Here is a 19,418-nt window from a genome sequence, read left to right as displayed (position 1 = left end):
CCTGGAACAACCAGCATCACGGCTGGTTTTAGGTTTGCAGTTTTGATGGAGTCATTAGCCATAAGTGTTTCCCCTTGGATCCTATTGCCATATATACAGTGGCAGCTACTGACAAAAGTTTTTTGAAGACTCGAGAAGCAAAAAGCTGGATATCTCTAATCTGGTGGGGGCTGTCTGCCATGATTATGTAGTAGTAAAGAAAAGATGCTGTGTATCTGCTCAGTATAATGGATTAATTTCAAAAGTCTACAACTTCATAACTTATGCAATTCATGGTTTTTCCTAGTGATAAATCCTATTCAGTATCTTCTTTGTTGACTGATGGTTTGAGCATCCTAAAAGCTATTACATTATTTTTCCATGCACTTTCTTTTTCTCTCCCTCCCTCTCTTCTTCCTCTGCAATTTCTTTCCCCTTTTTATTTTGTTAAGGCAATTTTTTTTAAGAACTCAAGCCCATGCATAGTTACTCGGAAGACCTGCAGAATTCAGTGGTACTTGCTCACAAGTAGCTGTGGATAGGTTGTCAGGCTGACAGCACCTTCTCAGATGTTGTCTGTATTACTTGTCATTTTTAGTTCACCTTTCTTACTGAGATTCAAGGGGGCTGACTTACCCGAGACAAGAGAACGGGCTCACCCAGTAGCATGCGTCACCTACAGAGAGTTGACGGACCATGCAACAGAAATGCAGCATTTTATTGCACAGAACCCAGTTCTCCCCCCTCCCCCATGCAGCATTGCGTGAGAAGTCCACACAGTTCCTTGTTCGGAAATCATGATTAGAGTGAGAAGAGAGACGTCACTTCCCTCACAATGCTGCTATTCAACTCCAGCTGTACGGAACATGCTACTACGCTGATTTACTGGCTTCCTTGTTGAATACCAGGGCAGATCCAAGGTATAAGTCGTCTGGAAAGCCCTTAGTGTAACTGGCTCAGGTTACATGTAAGGACACACTCTCCTGTGTGAGCTTGACCTCCTTGAACAGCTGTGATAAGCGAAAACAATGGAACGAGTGGCTGGGCATGAAGTTTTATTTCAAAAAGCACTTTCTGAGCTGACAGTTCTAAAGAGAGATAAGGCTCTGTGAAGCCAGATGCCTTCAGTTTGACCTCACTTCCTCCCTCTTTCTGGAGTCTTGGTCGATGTTCTCTTCTCATGAAGATAATAGTATTAGATGCAAGGAGGTAATTACTCAGTTCCCTTGATTGTAACCTTAAGCTTTTAAAAATCCCATCAGAAACATGTCCTCAATTTAATTATGACAGTCAGCATAGTGATATACTGTTGTTTATGGGGTGTTTTGGATCATTGTCTTATGATCTGCAAGTTAATCATGAAGCCTTTCTGTCTTACACTAGTCAGTTTATTACGTTTATGGATTTAAGATCCATCCATTTAGTTTATGTCTTGTTTTTCTACTGCTTCACTCAAAGTTGCTACTGCATTGGGTTTTGTTCTTTACCACTGACCATTTGCAGTTGTTTGATTTTTCTAAACAAGTGTGCATTTAAACCTAGATCCCACATGTGCTATTTAAACCTTACACAGCAAGTAAGCCTAAGCGTATTAAGCACTTTGTGTGATCCAAAAGATAATGGCTTCTGATGTAGTGAGATTTTCATGCTACCTATTTGCAAATGGATGATGATAACTGCGCCTGATCTGAAACTTCTTACCTAGTTCCAAATTCCTTTTCACACCTGTCCAAAAACCTTCTTGCATTTGTTGCAAGCACATTCATGTTTTGATGCCATTCACTGCTCTTTTGTTTTCCTAACTGCTGCTGTTTAACTTTTTCTTTCCCATTTGCCCTTGTTGCCATGTAACCTGACGATGGTGGCCCATGTGGTTTTTGTCAATGATGCAACACTACATCCATCATGACGGCTTAATTGATGACCATGACCAAAATTGCCTGGATCGATCCAGCTTGTCACAGCAATGCAGGGAAAGAAGAAGGAAAATTGCTATGAAAAAACATCTGCAAGCCAAGAAAACAAAAAGCAAATGTTTCAAGAGGGGAACATTGAAATTGGAAAATACCACAGGCCTCGGGTATATGATGGGACTTGGGAAATGGCTACACTGAAGAAGCAGAATATACTTCTGTTATAATTTTTAACACTTCTCCTGAAGATAGTGTGTGAAACAGGCAGATATAATGAGCTAATATTTTGGAGTTCTGTAGACCACTTTTTTCATGACAATGGAACAACTGATGTGCCTTTATTTACAGTTTTGCATTTTACTAATATTTTTGCTGGCAGTTTAAAAAATATACAGTTGCGTATCCCTTATCCGAAAATCCAATATCCATAATGGTCCAAAATCCAAACATTTTTGGGCGCCCACAAAGGGCAATACAATGGCATGCGTGCAAGCTGGTCGTGCCAACGGCAGGTTCCACAGGATGCCCCACATGCACAAAATTATTTAAAATATTGTGTAAAATTACCTTCAGGTTATGTGTATAAAATGTATATAAAACATAAATGAATTTTGTGCTTAGACTTGGGTCCCATACCCAAGTATATGCAAATATTCCAAAATTCGAAAAAATCCAAAATCCGAAACACATCTGGTCCCAAGCATTTTGGATAAGGAATACTCAAATCTGTATATAGAAAAGCCAAAACCAACCCTCCCCTTGGGTGGCAGTCCACTGTAGAGTACTGATGGCATCTCAGTATTTATTGCCTTCTGTGGTAAAAAGAAAATGTTACTTTGAGCAAGTGGTCATCGTACTGCGTCCAATATCAGCACTTTTGATCAACTATCAGTTTCTTTACATACATAATCTCTAGTCCCTTGCCTCTAAAAGAGAAGCTTATAGTATATAGGTCAGAATCCTGTTTCTGAGTTTACCAAAAGGAATAAAGCTTGCAACTACCTTTCCCCCCCTCTTCCGTCATAAAACTGCTTATCTCAGTTTCAACCAGGTCAGTGTCTTTCCTATACGTCCCTCACTCTCAAAAGCCTCTGGGAACTTGATCTGCACTTCTCTGGGACAGGTATCAAGTGTTCTCTTGACTAGTCCTCGGGGGAACTGACCCCATCTCCCCCCCCCCCCCCCGATTCTTTCACAGGTCGGAAAGTTAAAAAGAGCTGCTTTAATTCAATATCATATATTCCTTGGATTATGAGGGCCAGCCCTTGTAAAAAGAAAGCAAAGTGACTAGCAATAATTCTTCTTGGCAGAAGGGATAATAATTTTTAATTTATTCTCCGTGTCTTTGTAACATGACATAGATCTGCATTTGGCTTAGATTGGCAGCCCATCTAGGGCAGCACAAGAGAGCCCCCCCAAACAGTCTTAAGTTCCCTGAGTTCCAAAAACCTCTTAATTAGGAAAGAGAGGAGGGAATTTAGTTAGTCTAGGTTGTAGTGATGCGTTGACTAGCCCACATCTTGTATTTCTGCATTTTTGTAGGCTCATGTGAAAGCATGCAACCTTGTCTGTTACTTTTAGAGATTTTGAAGTCATGGGTGTGGGGGGTGGGGCTGGGGGTGGTGGAACTGATTTGGGAGTGGGAATAGAAATTTTGCATAGAATTAACATGCAGCACTTTCTTATCAGAACCAAACTTTCTTTACCTCTTTATATAAGATGCATAATTTATAACTTTGCATATAACATTGTACTATTTCACGTGTTTATGAAATTTTAAATAGATAAATGCTGTAGTTCTGTACAAGCAAAACTGCAAGTATCCCACTGCATCCTGTGCTACTTTCGAGTATGTATCTTAGTTTTTGCAATCTGAGAAAATAAAGGCTGAAAATAGAAGATATTGTGATAAATAAAGAGTATGACTTGCGCAGAAACAGCTTCATACTGTTGCAATAGTATTAGCCACAGATCTGAATATAGAGTTAAACTTGCTTGGATTTTTCCAACAATGTGTTTGAAAGTGGATAGTGGTTTGAGGAATGAAGTGGGGCCAACATCAAACACTGTACTCTAGCAAAAAAAAAAGATATATTTAAAAATATTTGTTGTATTCTGAGTTAATTACCTTAATTATGTAACTAAAGTGTTCATCATCATCATTTTATTTGCACTCATAGACCATCAAACTGAATAATATAAAGTAAAAGAAGTACAAAATACAATTAAAATTTAGATACTTTAAAATGGGGGAATGCAGTGGTACATAGCTAATTAATTATTAAACTATTATTCACAATTAGTTCATATAGTATGGTTTCTTTGCTATTGTGGGTTTGTGCATGTATGTGTATTAAGTGCCATCAAGTCGCTTCAGACTTATGGTGACCCTATGAATTAATGTCCTCCAGAACATCCTAAGCATCCTGTTATGGCAGGTGTAGATGAAATGTGTGATTCCTTCAGACCTCTGCTCTGTTTCTGTGCTGTGGATTTGGAAGTCTTTGCTATGCGAGCTGCTATTTTTAAAACGTTTCTAGCTGATATTTTGGTCTGATTATCAGTGTTCTTAGCAAATGTCACCGTGTTTACACACAAATAGGCATCTGTACAACCTGAACTTTAAGTGTTCTCTCATTAGCAGATTATATATCCGAGCTGTTTGTAAACAATTCTCAAGTGGCATAGTTTGGTGTTTTAATGAAATGCTTCCCGGCTTCCAAGTGAATATGTTCAAGATGATAAAACCAATCTAAAGAAGGCACGTCACGTGTTATGCAGAGCCAAACCTGGAATTTGCCAGAGTGTATTCACCAGGGTTTTGTAGCCAATTCAGGCTCCAAGTGTATATAATTTGCATGGTTACAAACATGTTTGCCATATACATAGATCTCTATAACCTCTCCCCTCCCCGATCATACCAAGGCACAGACCTTTGCGTGTACCTAAACAAGCACATGAACCTCCATGCCCCCCAACTCATGCATACACACCTAAAGTAGATACCTGTATATACCTGTAGTGTTTCTACATAAACAGCAGAATGGGATTGTACCATAGATAATCAGTTCTCATGCCTCATGGTGTATGTGAGTTCTTCTGTCTCATTGTGTCTTTTCACTGAAGAATGGTACAACCTTTTTGAAGAAACAAACATAGTGAAGTGTCATAGATGCTGGCAATTCCTGTTTCTCGTGGATTGTAGAAATGCATGACTTATTAAAAAGCCCCCACAAAGACTCTTCAGAAAGCTGTAGTCAAAGTGGTTGAATGAGGTATGTGTGTGCTGTCAAGTCACAACTGACTTGTGGTGACACCGTAGGGTTTTCAAGGCTAGAGACGTTCGGAGGTGGTATGCCATTGCTGGCCTCTGCTCGGGCTGAGAGAGTTTGGAGAGAACTGTGACTGACCCAAGGTCACCCAGCAGGCTTTATGTGGAGGAGTGGGGAATCGAACCCAGTTCTCCAGGTTAGAGTCCACCGCTCTTAACCACTACACCACACTGGCTCTCTTGATCGAATGAGTTAGGGGAGTGAAAAATAAAGTGGAGAAGCTAGTTATTAACACACACCCCCCCATAGAGCACCTTTTGCACATGCTGCCTTTCAGCTTTTCATCTTCTTTGCTTAAATAAATCTCACATGTTAAAGGTCACTTGGGGTCCTGGAAAGCTTACCATTTTAGGTCTTGGAAGCAGCTTGGGAGCTTTTTCTCCATGGTATGTTTCCTATGGAGCCGCTAATCACAAGGGTCTTCCCCACCTAATCAGTATCTGGCTAGAAGAGAGGGCATCTGTTTGCAATTCTCTCTTCCATATGGCTCTAGTGTCTCAACATATACAGACTGTGCCATGGAGAAGCAATTCTCATGTGTCATGCATGGGGTATGTGAACTCAGTCTGTGATACTGCATGTTCCATGTTGCTGGACTGGCATAAATGAGTACTCTTCAGGTTTGGAGGGGGTGGCTTCTGCTGGCTCTCTTTTGCCACTTGAATGTCAAGACTGAAATGTTATGTTTCTGATTTTGTCCTTAGATCCTTGCCATTTACTGAGCCCGCCATGTTTTACTGAGGAGGATAAATACAGTCTCGAAGCGCTGCGCACAATTCACAAACAAGTGGATGATGACAAAGATGGCGGTATTGAGGTAGAGGAAAGTGATGAGGTAGGTGTAGAAAATATTTTCTCGCTATTGTCTGGAGCCTTAGTTTGTCTCAGAACAGTGTATAAGAAGGGCTGCTGTCTCCTGTGTGAATTTATTGCTGGTTGAGATATGGAGGATCAATTCTCTGAGCCCTCAGTGGCAGACATATGTTGGGTATGCAGCAGAAGTTGCGCCTCTAATGCTGAGGCACCTAAGGCTTTAGAGTTTCTTCCTCACATAGGTATATCTGGCATGGGATATACAAGGTTAAGGTGATATTATTTAGTAGAGCCCTTTTAATAGCTGCTCTTCCGAGTTTAATAGAATGCTTTTATTCCTGGCTGCTTTTATTCTACTGAAACGCTTTGTTAACATATTTAACAATCCTCAACTGATCTCTGTATGTTACCTTGCTGTGTCTTTCATTTGCAGTGCTTAATTATTATAACTGCTGTTTCTTATGGGTGTTTTTGGTGGTTTTATTGGCATCCAAAATGTGTATAGAAGTGATTTCCCCCCCATCAGCTTCCCCTTGCCCCCAACATATTTCTGCACTCCTGTAATGTTGAGGATTGCAGGAGCCTCCAGAACAGAATGTTCTGTGAATCACACAACTTGAATAAAATCTGTCCTTGTATAAATAAGAAAGACATGCAGGCATTGATTTTGGCTGAGCACCGTTTGAGTACCCGAAGGGATACAATAGGGGCTTTTCCTCATCTGGCTTTGAATCTATATTTGTTTGTTTGCTTGCTTACTTCTATCCTGCTCTCTTCCCTGCCGCAGCGGGGCTCGGGGCAGCTAACAACATATAACATATATGATTGAAATCCAATAAATATATATTTAACATCAGATTGACACTTCACCATTAGCAGCAGAACCCTGGATTCTCTCAGAACCTGGTTTCAAACCCTAATTTTTAAGGGAGCCCCAATTAATTTTTAGCAACTGTTTTTGAATAGAATGCTGTTGAACTGAAACAGGTAGATCTGGGTTTGAAGTTCTATGTTGGCTGTGTAGAGAGATGGGGCACTGTTACTTGGGGAACACTGAAGGCTTTGCTTGTGTTTGGCTTTCAGACATACAATGTTGAGTCCCTGGGTGACAGATCTTTGAGTCTGGTTTTACATGAGCACAATCTCAGCACAATATATCAGATGAAACTGGGGGGAAGGGAGGCACTCAGAGAAAGTGATGGGTTTTTCAGTCTTTATTGAACATAAACAGCTGACAAAGAAAAGTGAGAAGAAGGCAGGCAGACTAAAAAAAGTAATGCAAATATTGTGTTTGGGGAATCTCCACAATACAAGTAACGGGATGACACATAAAATGATATAGGCATTTGGGAGATTAGCCCCATTTATACAGATTTGCTTGCTGTTGCTATCTAGATGTAGCCTCCTTCAGGTGAGTTGAAAGATGGAGCCCACTTTTGGTGGTGTTAGGATGGTACAGTGACCCCAGAGAGGGAGGAGAAGGGTAGGTAGAAAGGTGAGGGTTAGGGTTTGTTTCTGAGTGGCACTTGGAGTGGAAGGGATAAGCCCCAGGGAGCAAGCAGGCTAGGATTGGGAGGGAAGAGAGAGTTTTAAAGCAACAGAGCAGAGTTTCATACGTTGCTCGCAGTAGTACAAATACCCAAAGCAGTGAGAGGATTCAAGTGGAGGAGGAGAGTCTCTGGCCTGAAATGTAGACAGTGAAGAACTACTCTTGTGGATTAGAGTAAACCTAATTTTGCCCAGTTTGAGGTGCCATTCTTACACAATTTTTATCTGGGTCTTTACCTTTGAAGCCAACAGTCATTGGCTGCACTTTTGGCTCCTACTTTGCTATTGAGCAAATATTTACGATCCTTATTGCTACTGGTAAACTTGGGGTTGTTCTGTGGTTGGAGCAGTACTAGAATCCAACTTCCCATTGGAGGAAATATTAACATCAGATCTGTCACAGGAAGATTTGAACCCTTTTTTTGTGTAAGATGCTAATGACGGGCCTAGGTGAAGTAACAGGATCACCTGAATGTCAGGTAGATGCTGATGGGCTAGGAGGTGAGTAGACAGTCCTAATTATGTATTTAACTAAATTTCTGGAAGTGCCAGGAAATGGGTAGAGGATGGATTTTTTTGGTGGACTTTAAAGTAGACAGATCAATGCTAATGACTCAGGAAATGGATTTCTGGAGGAAACGACATTGTATGGGAGATCCCTGAATAGCCCATAAAGGGCCATACATTGTTGTCTTATAAATCCTAATTCTTCCCTGTAGCCAAAAGTTGATGAGCCTTGAGAGGGGGGCACAAGATGGACCCACTGAATAGGGAGATTTGGGGTTCTCATGAGAGCCTGGCTACTTTCTCTTGCTGCAGTCTTCACCTGATTTTAATTCCTTGACCTTTAGATGAGACATGACTCTACTGCAGCTCAGACATCCTGTGGTCTAAGAACAATGTGAAGTTCCAAAGTGAGCTTCCCGTGGAGGTATTGGGGTGTTTCAGAAGAATTCTATTTGGATCCAGATTGGAGCCATGGCTTCTGGTGGAGGTGGAAGAGTTTTCAGAATGGATCCAGAGCTCTGCTGTTTTGTATCTGGGCTCCAGGCCAGCTCACAGAGAGCCCCCCCCCTGCAAAAAGGAGGAAGTGAGGTATCTGAAGAAGTGAGCTGTGGTTCACGAAAGCTCATACCCTGCCAGAAAATATTTTTGTTAGTCTTTAAGGTGCTACTGGACTCTTGCTCTTTTCTACTACTGCAGACAGACTAACGCTGCTACCCACTGTGAATAATTCCCCCATTTAGATCTAACCTCCCTATTGACCTTTCGGTTTCCTTCTCTCCCACAAGTATTGCACTTGCCCTCTCCTTCTTAGCTTTCATTTTCTGCATTGTCACAGTGCATCCAGTCCCATCATTCTTAACCCATCATCTGTTGCTGGCCACTGAGTATGCAGCATTACCAAATAAATCCTTGGCTGTAAGAAAAACATTAGTAGTACTGATAAGGTGTCAGGCTTTCCTCCGGCCCCGGATAGAAACAAGATGGTTTCCCCCACGGACAAAATGGAGTCCTTTTGCACTCCGTCCCTCCCCGCTTGCACCTGGTCTCCTGCCCAAGATCTTTAGCTCAATGGAGACCCGTCCCGGTAATGGCTGATCTGATACCAGGTCCCGCAGAACAATACTGGGAGCCCGGGAAGATCAGCCACTTAACGCACACATTTTACTCTGAATACTTTTGCTCAAGTCTTTACCGGTATTGTGTCTTTGTTTCCAATAATCCAATCAACCCCATTGTATCCACCCTATATATGTTTCAATATTTCCCCATACCTGTATGCTAGTCTTAAGTCTTTTGATCTGCTGAAATCGCTGTTCTTCTGAAATAAACTTTTTACTCACTGTATCGTCTGGAGGAAAGTTATTGCCTGGAACGCATCGACTTGCTGAGGCCTGACATAAGGCCACTTTTTATTGGTGGTATTATATCTGTTTATAGTAGTATGTATATATTCAGTGCAACTCTGATCCTCAATGGCCATCAGCCAAGTCCTTAATATTTATTTTATTTTATTCAGATTTTTTTATCCTGCCTTTCCCCTGCCAAGGCAGGGCTCAGGGCGGCTCACATCTAATAATTCCAATGGAGCCTTCTATATCAATAGCAGTAGTGGTATTCGGGCGGGAGAATGGACATGCACAAATAAAAATAAGCCAAGAGATGGAACAAGATAAATAAAGATAAAATAGAATGAAATAAAATAGGTAAATCTGATATGATTCCTATTTGCTATGTCACTTTCTTTAAGGGCCTTGGAAAGGAACCCAGGTGATCTGGGATATTAACCTCAAGGTAGGGTGAATTAAAATTACTCTCCTCTGCTTTTTGTCAGAAGCTGTAGTAGTGTGGAGAAAGGACTGCCTTAAAATCATGGATCTCCCCCTTCCTCAATTGTGAATGCTTCCCAGTATTTGAGGGTCTCCCCCACAGGGCCAAATCGTTGCTCTCTACAATTTCTGGTGTAGTCCTTGCAAAGAGAGCCCTTCAGGAGTGACCCTTGTTCAAACTCTTCTACTATCCATCCTCTATCTTTTATTTCTACCTTCCCTGCCCTTGAATTTGATTTTAAGTTGAACGTCATAACATCAGTACATTAAAAGGTCAAGAGTTGTCCATTTTCATTGTCTCACTGTACTTTCTTCCATGTACAGCTGTCTATTTTGTGGGTGGTTGGCAGAGAGTAAAAGGTCTTGATTGCGTCCCCTGGAATATAGGTGCTGTCCCAGTCAGCAGGCGGCATTCTCTCAAAGGCATTTTACATGGCTGAGGCAAGCACCTTGAATTTTGGTTCAGCTTGATTTCCCTTCATGGTTAGGGCAGCAATTCTATATCTTTGCCTTCTGCCATGTTATTCCTTGTGTCTAAATGAGCCACCATTATAGGCAGTACTTCCTCTGTCCTGAGGCTTGTAAGTGGCATTATAGAGATGTCACTGTCTTTAGTTCACTTATTTTTGAGTCATATATTATTCTGTAGTTAACTAGTGCTGCTAGGTCTTATAGCATTTCAAATCGTATCTTGGAAGAGGCACAAACGCTTCCAGAATTATGACCAGCACTGCTGCAACCGATACATGTATTAATAAATTGTTCCAAATCTAGTCACCTGTTGGACTGTGTTCATATCGAGTGATATACACATGCCACCCCTCACCCATGTTTGGCATTTTTTTGAAATATTTTTTTAATTGCCCCATTTTTGTCAGCCAGGTTTGGAATCCTAATTGTGCTGACTATACTCCTTCCTTGCTTTTAATCATACTGTTGTTTCTTTGGTGGAACAATGCCCCCTTCTCTGCACTTCTTCCTCTTTTCCAGGAAGGTGAACCTTTCATTTGCTGCAGTCCCCCATTAGAAACAGAGAGGATCTTCTCAATAGATTTTTCTTTGCACCACCTTTGCCCTAGCACAGTTTAAAAAAAAAATCAGCATGATCCTGAATAGAGTTGAATCCTTCTAAAAGCCCATTAACTTCAGTGCACTTATGAGTGTAATTCTGTTTAGGATTGCGCAGCTGGAAGGAATCACAGGCTTTCAGTTTATCCAGCTGTGGATAAACTGTGGGCAGTGCATGGCTGTTTATCACTTCCTATCAAATGCTGCTTTCTATGCTCTGCTACAGTTTGTTCTCTCTCTGTAAACCTTTGGGTTGTATGACTGCAGCAGACATCTCTGTATTCTCCACATGTTATAAGGATGATTCCTATAGTGCTTTTCTAGGAAACCAAGAATGTTTTTAAAATATATTTTAACAGTGCATAGTTAAATTTGTCATCTGTAATATTGCGCACTATAGGGCTCAAAGTTTAGCCATGCATTGGTAGATAAAGTATCGATTCAGCATTAAGGTAGCGTTGTGAAATATTTGACAGTTCTGTTTGCTAACAGCAATGTCGACAGGAAATATTTCAACTGGGAATAATCCGTTTTTAAAATGAGAGACTTTTTAAAGTGGCAGGAAACATGTGTGCTAAAAAAATTAAGGAGCCATAACCTTTTTTTAGGTAAACATTTTATTGTAATTTGAAAAGATTGTACTGCGTTTCATGCTGCATGGCGAAATTCATTTTAATAACATCAGATATAAAGCTGTAGGTTTTGGAATACAGAAAAGCTGCCGATGGCTCAGTTTCTCCCTTCGCTCTTTGAGTTAGAGCCAGCCTTGGACTCTGCATGTTGCAGTCCCCAGGAAAGGCAGCGAAAGGTGTGAATTGCTCAGCTGCTTCTGCTCCTCTTGATTTAATGCTGCTTGCATAACAAGATGGGAGGTGTGAGCGGGAGGGATCCTGACTCCCTCCTCCCACCCCCACCCCCGCTAGGGAAAAGGCTTGGTGTTAGATCGAACAGAGCACTTGGGGGTGGGGGTTAGCTTCTGGTCTGTTTTTGTCCCTTTATTAAATTGCTGGAACTCATGCTTCAGAACTAGATCTCGGAGTGTTTTGATATATTTAATTGGGGTAATTTTTTTTTGGCCCTCAAGTCAAAGCTGTCATAGGGCGACCCCGTAGTGTTTTCAAGGCAAGAGATGTTCAGAGGTGGTTTGCCACTGCCTGCCTCCATGTCACTCCCCTGGTATTCCTTGGAGGTCTCCCATCCAGATATTAGTCAGGGCAGACCCTGATTACCTTCTGAGATCTGGCTAGCTGTCCAGGTCAGGGCAATTGAGCGTTAGATGGGCTCTTTTGAGATGCATGTTAATTTTTTTGTAATGAAATTATACATCACGTTTATGTGTATGTTTAAGTAGTAAACATCTGTCTCTGTATGAGCCCCTGAAGAGGGGTTGACCCAAATTGAGAGCCGAGTCACATATGATACAGGAGCTCCATGGGACCAATGGCAGCTTTCACATGGGGAGTAATTGAGATCATAGTAATGGTGCAGGAGGAAAGGATTAAATGCTTCTCCAGTACTACTGTGACAATCAGATTTATTTTTATTTATAGTCTGTGTCACTGGGACACAAGGCAGCTTAGAAGTATGATAAAACTATTCCGTTAATCAGTAAGCCAATTACAAAAGGAAAACATTTAAATCTAACATGGAATGGAATGTGTCTGCGTGGTAAACCAACTGGCTTCACAGTGCTGTCAATATGGTGCTTTGCCTGATAAGTTCTTGTGCTTAACTACACCACAAAACATTTTTGTGTGTGTGAGCTTAAAACATCATATCCAAACAGGTTGGATGAATGCTGCAGGCCATGTGGATAAGTTTCAAAGCAACATCTGTTCCTCAGCTGAGACCGTCAGTGCCATCTGCTTGCAACGTAGAAAAGTAGCTGTTGTCTGGGAATTTGGAAACAGTAGGAAGGTTCGCAATTGTTCTCCTATTGGGAAAGGCTGTCATGATCCATATGCATGAATCTTCATATTTAGGGGGAGGGCTTTGGCTCAGTGGTAGAGCATCTGCTTGGCATGTAGAAGGTCCCAGGTTCAATCCTCAGCATCTCTAGGTTAAAGTATCTGGCAATAGGGGATGTGAAAGTTCTCACCCTGAGACCCTGGAGAGCCACTGCCAGCCTGAGTAGTCAGTACTGATGGTGATGGACCACTGGTCTGATTCAGTATAAGACAGCTTCTTGTGTGCTTCATATTTGTTAATGAGCATATCTTACATAGATTTGGCAATAATGCACATAAGTGTCTATATCTGTGAGATGTCTTGCCCATGTTAGACATATTTTGTATCATGGCTGAATATTACTTTGTCCCTTGTGTGCTGAAGAGATGGTAAAAACATCGGTCTTCAGTGTTGTGTCTACCACATGAGAGCATGCCTGATTCAGAATTATCTGTTGGATTAGGATCAGCAGTAATTAACATTCTGTGTGCCTTAGGATTTTTGGAGAGGGATAGCTTAGTGATTGGTTTATTTAGGAGCTTGTCTTTGTGACCTGCAGATAAAGATGTGAGGGCTCTTCTAGTTAAAAAGGAGGGGGGATTGGCTCTCACATGTGTTTGGTCCCTGGCAGTCTCATGTGTTCATTTTACTATTTCAACTTGAGATTTTTTAACAAACAAAACGAACACACTTTAAAGTCATATTTCATTTTTGAAACTGGTAACAGCTGTTGATCTTACTGGCAGTAGTCCAGGAATGAAAAGAATCTTGGGGCTACAGCACATATTATGTGAAGGCAAGTTTAGGTGTGTACGCTTAACAGAGAATAATAGCCTGTCACAGCTCCCTGTCAAATTTATTTGAAAAATGAAGGATTGCAACTACATTTTTATGTTCACACTACCTTCTTTAGCAACAGAATCTTAAGGTTTTAGCCAATCTTAATTTATAATCAACAAAGGCACTAGACAAGGCTGCCCTCTATCTCTACTTTTATTTAATCTAGCCTTGGAAGTTTTGGCAACCAGAATAAGACATGATGATAAAATGTATGGTCTGAAAATTCCTGGAGAGGAGTTCAAATTGAAATATTATGCTGCTGATGTTGTCCTGACTGTAGAAAACCCTGCAAGCTCAATTAAACACCTTATGGAGCAAATAGAATATTATGGACAACTTTCTGGATACCGAATAAACAAAAATAAGACTAAGATTATATAAGAGAATTTAGACGATTTGGAAAAACAAGATATTCGGACAGCAACAGGATGCAAAATAACAGAAAAGCTGGTAAGATATCTGGGAATTAATCTTACTGGGAATAATCAGAAACTATATAAAGATAACTAACACAAAACATGGGGTTGAAAGGCCGTGGTAATGCCTAAAGATCTTGCTGTCTGATGGTCTTTCTTTATATTAGTCAAGAATTCAGTGGTGCCTGAGGCGAACAAGGTATCACCCTCGAAAAGGAGGTCCTCGACCTGGGTTCTGTTGTCTGCAGGGAGCGCCGTTGTGCGTAGCCAGGAGTGGCGTCTTAAAGTAATGGCTGTGGCCATGGATCTGGCTGCCACTTCAGCTGCATGTTTGCCCGCACTAATCTCCTGCTTCAACAATCGAGTTGCTTCAGCTTGGATGAGTTTTAGGACCGATCTGGACTCTTCTGGCAGTAAGTGTATGTGAGGGCTGGCCTTTTCCCACAGGAACAATTGATACCCCCCATGATCGTCTGATAGTTGGCGATACGGACGTTTTACGCCGAAGAGGTATAGGCCTTTCTACCCAGATGGTCTAAGCGTCTGCCCTCCTTATCAGAAGGGGTGGAGTGATGCCCTTGTCTTTGTCAAGACTGCATCTCCCCCATGACAATGGAGGATGGGGGAGGATGCACCATCAGGAACTCTGCTGAGTCTGGCTTTACTCGATAGTGATTTTCTATCTTCTTGGTGGACGGAGGAGTGGATGATAGCTTCTTTCAGACCGTTTTGGTGATGTCGGAGAAACCTTCCAGAATGGGGAAGGCAGCGATTCCTGATGATCTGGATACAAGCGGCTGAGGATCTTGTCCTTAGGCTTGTTGTCTGTTTTGTGTTAGTTATCTTTACAGCGCGGGCCCTTATGGGGACCCCGTGGAAAGGGCATAGACAACCTGTGCTCTGCCAGCTGCACAGGCTCCAGATTGAGTACCTAATCAGATTCAAGATTTTGATATTTACCTTTATAGCCCTAAACAGTCTGGAGCCATTGTACATACGGGACTGCCTCTCCCAATATATCCCCCAAAGAGCTCTGTGCTCATCTGTAACCAATCTGCTGGTGATCCTTGCCCCAAGACATATCTGGCTGTCCTCAACCCTGGCACCATCCTGGTGGAACTGTCTGTTGAGTGAAACCTGAGCCCTGCGGGATTTGACTCAGTTCTGTAGGGCCGGTAAGACAGAGAGGTTCTACCGGGCCTACGGTTGAGGGCAGCGACGGTTGTACATCAGTTGGCATCCCTGCTGGATCCTCTCAGGAAACGATCCCCTGCTGGTTATTCTCGCTCTAGGTAAGAAGGGCGTCTTCAGTCTGGTTATTTTCCTTTATTTGCTAGGGAAGGCAGGAATCAACAAAATTTGTAGGCCTTCCGGTTCTCTAGGGGAAATGACCCCCTCCCTTCGGAACGCCTCAGTTTTTTGTTTCCTGCCTTTGTCAGGGAAGCAGGTTGCCGCCGGTTCTCCGCCGTTTTTCCTCTAAATTTGGGTGAAAGTTTTCTTCCCCTAGCTTTTCCTTTTCCCCTTACCTCCGTGTTTTTTTCCCCCTTTTTGTCTGTTGTTTGCGGGCCCCGGGGGGGGGGGGAATTTCGGTTTAAATTTTTCCCGCCTTTAAAAAAAAAAAAAAAAAAAAAGATGGCGGACGCCCACCAGGACGAATTCATTTCGTCCATAGATTTGGACCCGGGCCTCCTTGTAGCGGCGGACCACAGCCGCGGAGACTCATCGCAGTCCCAAAAAGGCCCCGATCCGAAGAGGAAAAGAAAACTGAATCCTGAGGGAAAAGGGGACAAAAAGTTTCCCTCCTCAGGAAAACGTAAGAAGACTGGCGAGGCTGCTAGCCAACCGCCACACATACCCGCCGCCACATCGGTGGCGGAGAGGGTCAAGTTAGGCGCGGCTGCTAGCCGGACGCCTGCCGAGGCTGCTAGCCCGGCGCCGAGGACCCCGCGGGCGGCTGAAAGCTCCGCGGACCCATTCGGCAAGGAGAGACCCCTGCTTACCGCCGCGGCTGCTAGCCAGGCTTCCCCAAGCGGCGATGGAGCTCCAGACCCCTCTTCGGCAGCACAACTAACGTCTACCGGTAAGGTACAGACGCTCGCGGGGGTTTTGGAGTTGGGGGGAATGGCTGCCTTAAGAGCTGAGCTCACGGAGCTCCTAAGAAGTGTTTTTGTTGACGGCCTACAAGCGGCCCAGCGGACCCCCACCCCCTCAATCAGAGACCCAGAGGACTATCAGGATCCTCTAGAGGGCTCTAGTACACAGCATAGACAAGCTGTGCCTGCGGGTGAGAGGCCTGTCTCCAGCAAATCCTCCCACCAACCCAGGGGGTCGGTAGTAATGCAGGCCCAATCCTCTCCAGACTCTTCGGATGAGGAGAATGAAGAAGGGGATTATTCATCCACTGAGGAAGATCTGCCTAAGCCAGAGGAGAAACAGCTAAGGCTTTTCCCTCAGGAGGATTTCCCCTCGCTCTTGATTAAGACTCTAGAGGCCTTGGACGTATCTGAACCACAGGACCCACAAGCTCCAGACAAGCTTAAGGGTTCCAAGGAATTTTTCCACAGGCATGCCAACCCCGCTCGGGTCATACCAGTCCCAGACTATTTCACCTCTCTCATTACTGCTGAATGGGAAAAGCCTTTAGCAGGCAGACAGACTCCTGCCATTGCTAAGAAGTTCTATGACTTAGCCCCTGACACGGCCCGATTACTGCAACCCCCGATAGTGGAAGCACCTGTGTGTGCGTTGCACTCCAATGACGTTGTGGCTAGAGACGGTAAGGGATCCATCAGAGATCCTCTAGACAGGAAAGCTGAGATCTCTCTCAAGAGAACACACGAGGCTTCTGCTCTAGCTGTCAGCGCTTCGGTCACTTCAGCCTTAGTGTCCAGAGCGGCCATTGTGTGGACATGCAAACTTCAACAGATCGTTCCTAAAGGAAATAAGAAAGCCCAGGAGGGAGTGTCCAGAGTCCTAAAAGCGGTCACCTTTCTGGCCGACTCTTCTTTAGACACTCTCTCTTTTTCTGCCAGAGCCATTGCCACCCAGTTAGCAACTAGGAGAGCCCTCTGGCTTCGACCTTGGCAGGTGGACCACCATTCCAAGGCTGACCTGATGGGATTCCCGTATCAGGGAAACAAGCTCTTTGGCGACCAACTAGACCCTATTCTAGTTGAAACAAGAGACAAGAAAAAAGCTCTTCCCAAGAGCTACAAGCGGGAGCAAAGGTCCTTCTCACGTTCCTTTCGTTCCTCCCACACACTCCAGAGATTTAGGGGCGATCAACGAAAGGGATCCTGGGCCTCCGCCAGGGGTTCCTTTCGGAGGGGAGGTCGTTTCTCCAGATCCCCACGCTCTTCCCATCCTCCTGACAGGTCTGGGTATGGGCCTCAACAACCCAAACAATGACTCCAGGATCGACCCGGTGGGGGGCCGCCTCTCTCGCTTTGCGAAAACTTGGCAGGCATCACATGCGGATCATTGGGTATCCTCCATCATCGCTCAAGGATATCTACTCGAGTTTCGCAGGACCCCACCAGCAAGATTCATCTCCAAAATAAATCTAGGCAAAGAAAAATTGCTCCGAACAAGAGAAGCCATCCAACATCTGCTAGACATCCAGGCCATAGAGCCCGTCGAGTCCTCCGAGCGTTCCTTGGGAGTCTATTCCGTGTTTTTCACGGTTCCGAAGAAAAATGGGGACTGGAGAGCCATCCTGAACCTCAAATGGGTGAACAAATTTGTCATCTACAGGAAATTCAGGATGGAAACTCTGAAGTCCATCTCGGAGACCTTAACACCTCGAGCCTTCCTTACCTCGGTGGACCTCACCGAAGCGTATCTCCACGTCCCCATCCATCCAATGCACAGGAAGTACCTTCGCTTCTCCTGCCAGGAGGACCATTATCAGTTTCGGGCCCTACCTTTCGGTCTAACTTCCGCCCCAAGGGTCTTCACCAAGATATTGGTGACCCTCATGGTAGAGGCCCGCAAACAGGGAGTCCAGGTACACCCGTACCTGGACGACATCCTCATATGTTCTCCCTCTCAAGAACTCAGTCGGATTCACACCAACATCGTGATCAAGATTCTACAGGACCATGGCTTCCTCATCAATTGGGACAAAAGTCAACTGGTTCCTTCTCAGACGCTGACTCATCTCGGTGTGGTCATAGACACTACAACCAACTCCCTCATCCTCACGAAGGACAAGGTGGAATCCATCTCGTCATTAGCCAAACAGGTGGCTGCTACCCAGACATCTCGTCTTATGACACTTGCCAAGCTCCAGGGACACATGGTGTCGTGCATCCCGTCGGTACCATGGGCTCGTTTCAGGGCAAGGCCCTTACAGTGGTTCCTTCAACCGTTCCAGAAGGACATTGCCAAAAAGCGGAACAAATTACTGATTCTCTCGGACGCTGCTCGAGCGAGCCTGACTTGGTGGACGCTCCCATCCAACCTATCTCGGGGTCTCCCTTACATCCACGAAACACCTACTCAGTTGTTCACAGACGCAAGTCTAACGGGATGGGGAGCTACTCTCCAAGGCCAACCAGCGCAGGGAGTCTGGGATCTCAGTCAGCAGACAAGGAGCATCAACTTCCTAGAGATAACTGCTGTATGGAATGCCCTTCTGCACTTCGGTCCCCAGTTGCAGGGGACTCATCTCCTCATCAGAACAGACAACATAGCCACAAAGGCTCATATAAACAAGCAGGGAGGATCCAGATCGTCGTCTCTCCACAAGCAAGCCTCCAAGATACTGGAGTGGGCCGAGATCCATCTAGCCTCGATATCAGCGGAACACATCAGAGGGGTGCTGAACACCCAGGCCGATTGGCTCAGCAGGCAACGCCTCGACGAAGCCGAGTGGGCCTTACACCCAGAGGTATTCAATCAGATGGTCAACAGGTTTGGCCTTCCACAAGTAGACCTTTTCGCCACTCCAGCCAACTCCCAGCTCAAAAGGTTCTATTCCAGATATCACCAGGCCGGAGCGGAAGGGACGGATGCTCTCCTATCCCCGTGGCCGAACGGACTGCTCTACGCATTCCCACCTCTACCTCTCATTCCCAGAGTGCTCCGGCGCATTCGGAGCCTTCGGACCACAGTACTGTTCATAGCTCCGGACTGGCCAAGGAGACCTTGGTATCCGGTATTACAACAGCTATCCATTCAGCCTCCCTGGCGACTTCCAGTCAGACAGGACCTTCTGCTCCAAGGACC

At 44.1% G+C, this 19,418-nt stretch overlaps 1 protein-coding gene across 1 annotated transcript in view; it reads left to right on the top strand.

Annotated features, from left to right (window-relative positions):
* The first annotated feature begins 5,906 nt into the window (after positions 1–5,906).
* STIM2 (stromal interaction molecule 2) overlaps positions 5,907–19,418 on the top strand; it is a 65,033-nt gene continuing 51,521 nt past the window's right edge. The window contains exon 1 of the mRNA XM_056855103.1: positions 5,907–6,059. Coding sequence (XP_056711081.1) covers positions 5,907–6,059 — 153 coding nt within the window. The remainder of the gene's footprint in view (positions 6,060–19,418) is intronic.

The sequence above is a fragment of the Euleptes europaea genome, chromosome 9 (genome assembly GCF_029931775.1).
Source record: "Euleptes europaea isolate rEulEur1 chromosome 9, rEulEur1.hap1, whole genome shotgun sequence".
NCBI classification, from domain to species: Eukaryota; Metazoa; Chordata; class Lepidosauria; order Squamata; family Sphaerodactylidae; genus Euleptes; species Euleptes europaea.
Note: the sequence above shows the minus strand (reverse complement) of the source record. Positions and strands in the feature narration are given on the sequence as shown.